The sequence below is a fragment of the Octopus sinensis genome, unplaced genomic scaffold, assembly GCF_006345805.1.
Source record: "Octopus sinensis unplaced genomic scaffold, ASM634580v1 Contig16612, whole genome shotgun sequence".
NCBI classification, from domain to species: domain Eukaryota; kingdom Metazoa; phylum Mollusca; class Cephalopoda; order Octopoda; family Octopodidae; genus Octopus; species Octopus sinensis.
This window is the reverse complement of record NW_021834474.1, coordinates 35001-42500: the sequence shown is the minus strand read 5'-3', so window position 1 is coordinate 42500 and position 7500 is coordinate 35001. Positions and strand designations below refer to the sequence as shown.

The 7500-nt window shown below is 36.1% G+C and overlaps 1 protein-coding gene across 1 annotated transcript in view; it reads left to right on the top strand.

Annotated features, from left to right (window-relative positions):
- The window catches only part of LOC115230871 (fibropellin-1-like), a gene marked incomplete at its 3' end in the record, with an annotated part of 35992 nt that overhangs the window by 5706 nt on the left and 22786 nt on the right, over positions 1–7500 (top strand). Inside the window, exons 2-3 of the mRNA XM_029800986.1 lie at positions 439–693; positions 1890–3383. Coding sequence (XP_029656846.1) covers positions 439–693; positions 1890–3383 — 1749 coding nt within the window. The remainder of the gene's footprint in view (positions 1–438; positions 694–1889; positions 3384–7500) is intronic.

Below are 7500 nucleotides of genomic sequence, written 5' to 3'. Positions count from 1 at the left end.
CGTACTCATCAGCCAAAAACACATCTGAGTTCTCCAAAAATCTAAGGGGGTGAGGCTACACTCATGAAACATCAGGGAGTTCTATAAAATCAGATTTAGATCATAAATGACTTCCAAAGTTCTCTAATGTTGACATTCATTATATAACATATATATATAATATATAATTATATATATATATATATATATATATATATATATATATATATACATATATATATATTTGTGTGTATGTGTGTGGAAAAATATGAACTTGAATACAAGTCACTGTGTGTGTGTGTGTCTGTGTCTGTGTAAGTATGATGGGGAGTCCACTTATAATCTTCTGTGTCGTAAAAATACTACTATTAAAACAAACATTAAGCGGTAATAACCGACATAGAAATATTATCTTGTGCATACATATTTCAACAACACTTCTTTTAACGTCTGTTGCAGAATTAGAAACCTTTTGTACAATTACGAAAGGGAAAACATCGCAGATATGCTGGCAGAACCCGGTACACAAGCTTAATTACACGTACAACATTGAAATTCGAAACGAAAAATACCACCATCGTAACACCGTTTCCGGTGGCACCGAACACTGCTACAATACGCCGTTGCGTGACAGTGCCAATGATTCCTATTTCTACAGAGTGCAATCTAAATTCTTCAGTGAAATTAGTCCATACAGTCAATGGCGACAAGCAGGTAAGTTGCTTTTACTTCGAACATTACACACCATTTATCAGATCTCCATTTTCTGTATAGCTCCAGTGAATGGAAGACAAATATACGTTGTAAGAAGCTGATCTGTTTACTTAAGAAGGGAATTTGCACAATGCATTGCAAGTCAATGAAAAACTCGACAATTTCACAATACTTCTGCTTCTTACAGCGATGAAATTTATTATTTTCTTGTGCCTACTTAGAACGAACTGAGGTGAGTTGATGCGAGAGAAATATTTTGATCACCAAAAGAGCACTCCGTCGGTTACGACGACGAGGGTCCCAGCTGATACGATCAACGGAACAGCTTGCTCGTGATATTAACGTGCAAGTGACTGAGCAATCCATAGACACGAGTACCCTTAACGTAGTTCTCAGGGAGATTCAGCGTGACACAGAGTGTGACAAGGCCGGCCCTTTGAAATACAGGTACAACTCAATTTTGCCAGCTGAGTGGACTGGAGCAACGTGAAATAAAGTGTCTTGCTCAAGGACACAACGCATCACCGGGAATCGAACTCACGACCTTACAATCGTCAGCCGAATGCCCTAACCACTAAGCCATGCGCCTTCACATTTTGATCACCAACACAATGCAGGAGAAGAGACGAACTGCTAATCTTTCAGCTGGTTGTCCTTTTTACTAATTTGGACATCTACAAACCGAGAAAGAAACCTCGACGTGATCACTCCACTTACTAGAAATAACAGTTAAGTGTGTGTCAAATCACAACATATTGTCTTAAAAGGTGACATTGGATAATGAAGGCAAGGATACAATATCTATGGAAAAAGAGGGAAAAAGTGGGGGTGTTACTGTAGCTTTTTACGTTCTGAGATTTAATAATAAATTTTTAGAGAGTTACTTCCCTTATATATGCCAAAAATGCATTAAAAATGGGAAAAATTGATGGTAATTTCTTTTTTAAATCGTAGACTCATCGTAGACGCGCGCTAATACCCAGAAGGGCTCGATATGAATCACGACTATAAGATACCCGGTTTTGGTTAAACTGCACCACAAAATGTGGGAGTAGTTAGGAATCTAAATCGTAGGAGACAGACAGCACACAACCTCTCTTTTATATATAAAGATTATATTAATACATTATATTTAAAACACTTTTATTATAATATCCATGATGCTTATATTGTTCTCTTTTCATCTTTCCTTTTAGTTCATATGCGCCCGGACTGTGACAAATTCGACCAATGTTTAATTCGCTCTCCATGTGCTCATGGGGGAACGTGTGTTTCGAAAGCTAATAATTTCACCTGCCACTGTACTCGAGGCTGGCGAGGCGAAACATGTGAAGGTGAAGATACGTGTGCTCACAAAGTCTGCTTGAACAACGGCACTTGTAAGATGACGTCCCACAACGAATTCAAGTGTAAATGTCCGGATGGATATGTTGGTGAGTTTTGCGAGTTCTCAAATCCATGCACATCTATTCCGTGCCAAAATGGCGCCGCGTGTAGAATACGTTCTAATGCCACTTTTCAGTGCGATTGCTCTCCAGGATACTCCGGTGAAGTGTGTGACTCATTGGACCCATGTGGTTTGAAACCTTGCAAAAATGGAAAGTGTATAGCAGTTACCGAAAAGGATTTTAAATGTCAATGTAAATCTGGTTACACTGGACCACTGTGTGATGTGTTTAATTTTTGTAGCTTACATAACCCTTGTCATAATAATGGAACTTGTATTCCTACACAGAAAAACTCCTATAAATGCAAATGTCCAACGAAATATAGGGGTAGGAATTGTTCTTACCTCGATCCCTGTATTGCTATTAATTGTCAAAATGGAGGAACATGTCATATCAGCAATATTACAGGAAAGCATTGTTTGTGTAAACCTGGTTTTATTGGAGGAGAATGTCAAAGGAGGGATTTATGTTATCTCTTGAAACCCTGCAAAAACGGTGGAACCTGTATCATGAACGATAACGACACATACAAGTGCCTGTGCGTGAATGGTTCTATAGGGGGCCAATGCCAGTTATGGGACCCGTGCATTTCGGCAACATGCCCGTCCAATAAATCGACAGGGTGTGTCAGGTTATCGGACATTGCATACCGATGTAAATGTAAAGCCGGTTACACGGGGGACCTCTGTGATTTGGACGCATCTGGTTGCCAATTTTCCCCTTGCAAGAATAATGGCTCGTGTCATTTGGCATTTGACACACCTGCAGGTTACAAGTGCCGATGCGCAGGGGTGTATTCAGGAATCCACTGTGATGAGTGGGATCCATGTACGATAAATAGTTGTTATAATGGAGGTACCTGTTTAAAATTGAATGGTGGAAGCTATACCTGTTCATGTCCAAAGGGTTATGTAGGGAAAATGTGTGAAATAGAACTAGCCTGTCATAAAGATATTTGCTTGAACGGTGGTCAGTGTTTGGTAATTTACAAGCAACACGTATGTGTTTGTTTGGAAAACTTTACTGGTCTTTATTGTCAGGAAGAAATAACATGCCAAAATGCAACATGTTATAATGGCGGGTTTTGTAAAAACAACGGCGTTTGTCAGTGTTTGCCAGATTTTACAGGTGAACATTGCGAAACTGTAAATCCTTGTCATTCAAACCCGTGTCTTAACGGTGGAACTTGTCGAGGAACTACCGATGGTGGATTTAACTGTACATGCATGCTTTCCTTTGAAGGTAAGAAATTTGTTAGTACGCTTTCCCCTTACACGCTGCTGCTTTAATCATCTCCTATCCTATTGGCTGTCAGGGGAAATTATATAACACTTTGAGGTTCTGATTTCTTTTTTCTTCATTTACTGGATTTCACAATAACATCGAAATGCTTTTTTTGCAAAACTAAACAGTTTTCTTCTCAATTTCTCACAAATTTACTTTTTGCGGTGCAATAATAATTGAAATTTAATACAAATTCTAGTTATCACAAGTTATTCTACAATTTGACCAATTGCTTCGTAATCTCCTATGGTTTAGCACCTGGTATTTAGTGGTGGTATGGAAATTTCTTTTGGAAATGTCTTTTGCTGTCAGTATTTTCCCCGTAGAAAATAGATAGCGCACTATTGAGCTTATGAATTATGCAATCATACATAAGAATATATATTTCTAGCTTTGCACTAAAATAATTTTGGATGTCATAACCCGTAGAAAGAACATTTATTCCCGATAATGAAGGACCATGATTTCAGCTCACTCAGGATCTTATTCAGTATCGATACAATTAAAACGATGCAGTTTCCAAAAGTTAAACCAATTATATATTAATGAAATCTTAGAATAAATCATTTGACTGAGTAGATTTGAAAAGAGAGCACGAATGAAATTAAATTAGACGTCTTTTGTACTTCTGTTCTGTACTGCTCATGAGGCCGTCCGGGAATGCTTTCAGTAATGTATCAGAAGTTTTCTAGCCCCTATACATAGTTAGGTGATATGATGTAAATACTGCAAAAGTTAACGTTTATCTTTCTGTTTAACTACTTTTAAACCTGAAATTAATCAAACATTTATTGGTGGAGTTTAACTCCAGAATGGGCGAGTTGGGTGACTACACTAGGGAGTGTTGAGAGTGTAGAATCTAACGATTCAATCCTTGACCTTGATCTGTGAAAAATTAGGAGTAGCCCAAATACTGTAGACTAGTATTAGTTACATCCTCATTCCTCGTTATAATCCTGACTCAAAGTCACGGCATGTTTAGTCAGAACCGAAATGGGTGGTCTGTTCTAATTCCTTGAACTAAATTCAAATATTATTAGCGATTATCAGGGGTATAGGATTAAATAACACTAACAGACTCGCTTCCACTGCAACTTGGTGACACAACGTTTCGATGCAGGGTCGAATAGGAGAGCAACAGAGAGTGTATGGAAGCCGTGGGTGCGAGCTCAAGCGAAGCCGATTATGACTGAAATCTCCCTGGTATTAACAAATATTCAAACGAGACGATGGAGACTTGCTGTGGATAGTAGACACAGATCATGATATATCATCATCATCATCATCATTTAGTGTCCGCTTTTCATGCTAGCATGGGTTGGACGGTTCAACTGAGGTCTGTGAAGCCAAAAGGCTGCATCAGGCCCAGTCTGATCTGGCAATGTTTCTACGGCTGGGTGCCCTTCCTAACGCCAACCACTCCATGAGTGTAGTGGGTGCTTTTTACGTGCCACCTGCACAGGTGCCAGACGGAGCTGGCAAACGGCCACGGACGGATGGTGCTTTTTACGTGCCACCGGCACGGGGGCCAGGCGACGCTGGCAACGGCCACGAACGGATGGTGCTTTTACGTGCCACCGGCACGGGAGGCAGGCGAGGCTGGCAACGGCCACTAACGGATGGTGCTACGTGCCACCGGCACGGGGGTCAGGCGAGGCTGGCAACGGACACAGAGATAGACGTCAAATCGCCTTACCTCAAAGAGTGTGTTCTCGACAAAAAAACCAGCAAACGCCAAAATGTGAAAAATAAGCAAGGCAAATAAAAATTTACGGACTAAAACGATTTCATCATTAATACTAGCAAAATGCAAGTATGTGTAAATCCTCAGCGTAGCCTTTCGTATCTCAAAACATATTTCACAGAACTATACACAGAAACGTTTCCCCGAAAGAAAACCCATGTACAGTTCTACAAATTATATTTGTGGTATTTTTCAAATGTCTTCATTTTGGCGCGCTAGATGCCGGACAACAACCCTGCGGATAATAAATTAGCACAGTTACTTTACTGGTTTGAGAACATTGCTATTCTAAATTAAAACAATGAGAATAGAGAACGCACTCTCTGTGGCAAGGCGATTTGACGTCTATTTCTAAGAGTATAGGAATCCCCGTTAGTGGTCATTCCTCTTATGAATTGTAATATAATTTTTAAGTCTTCGGATTATTTTTGAATATGCTAGACCACTGGTTTAAATTGATGTTAATTGATTGATATCAAATTCTACCCTCATTATTTTAATATATATATATGCACATATATATATATGCACATATATATATATATACATATATATGTAAATATATATGTATATATATGTATATATATATATATATATAATATATAATATATATATATATATATATATATATATACATACATACATATATATATATATAATATTATGATAAATTAGAGATAAAACCACTATTAGGCAAATCAAACAATGAAAAACATAAGCCAATACATAAAATTAATTTAATTTATATTATTTTAAATATATATCAAAAGTATTAAAAGTTTAATAAAAGATATATATATATATATATATATATGTATACATATGTGTATATATATAAATATATATATATATATATATATATATAATATATATATATATATATATATATATATATATATACATACATACATACATGTATATATACATATATAATATATCTGTATATATATATGTATATATGCACAGTATATGCATATATATACTGTTGTGTCTGGGGAGAGTCATTTTCTTTTTGTGCCTTATAAGGTAACACACTCACCGGTAAAAATTCCACTTTTTTATTATTTTTATTGTCCTAAAATTTTCGTTGCGTCTTGCAACCTTTTCAATAGTTTTGAGTCACAAAGAAAAACTAACGAATCCACACGACTCAGATTAGCTACATACGCGTTTCGAGATTAAAATAAACCTATATTTACTTACTTATTTCTCATCTTCAGTGCAGCATTTCGAAATATAAATTTGAGAGTGTTAGGATTAAATATGTACACGATCAAAGGCCATGAGAAATAAGTAAATATAACTTTACTTTAATCTCGAAACACTTATGTAGCTAATCTGAGTCGCGTGGAACCGTTATTTTTTTACTTTTTCCCTACGTAAAAAAGTGCGTTGCTTTCTGGGAGATCTTAAATGCTAGTAGAAAAGGCATATTAGCTTCTATTTCTAAATTCGGTGCGTGGTGAAGCAATTAGCTGACCCCTGATTATAATTATGTTTATAAATATAGAATATTTGTCTGTGTGTGTATATATATATATATACATATATATATAAATAGAGAGAGAGAGAGAGAAAGAGACTAGAGAGAGAGAGACAGAGACAGAGACAGACAGATAGACAGACAGACAGAGAGTGTGTGTGAAGGCACATGGTTCAGTATTTAGTGCGTCGAGCTTACGAACGTAAGGTTGTGAATAGAATATAGATAGATAGATAGATAGATAGATAGATAGATAGATAGATAGATAGATAGATAGATAGATAGATAGATAGATAGATAGATAGATAGATAGATAGATAGGTTTAAGAGATAGATCCACCTTCAAGCAACTCAAACAACATTGAACGACATTATCTATGATAGAGATATATAAGATTAAATTTTATCAAATTAATCTCTACATATGTTCTTTATTTAGTAATGAATAATTATTTCGACGATTTCTAGTTGTATATTTTTGATTGTCATGTCTTTATATAGGATGTAAATAGTAAAAGAGTTTTATATAATCCAGACCTGAAGATTGGCAGTATAGTCGGATTGATCTATTTCAGCAATACTGATAGATATATTGTCAAGAAACCCGCGTTGTCTATATAATTTAATATATGACTCAGAATAGTAATTGTAGTGATTAATTTTATAAAATTTAATTTTATATATCTCTATCATAGATAATGTCGTTCAATATTGTTTGAGTTGCTTGAAGGTGGTTCTGTCTCATAAACCTATCTGTATATATATGTATATGATACAGCGAGAAATTCGTTTTAGTACCACTAAATTGAATTTCTCTCCCCTGTGAACTCGAAAATAACTTCTTTAAT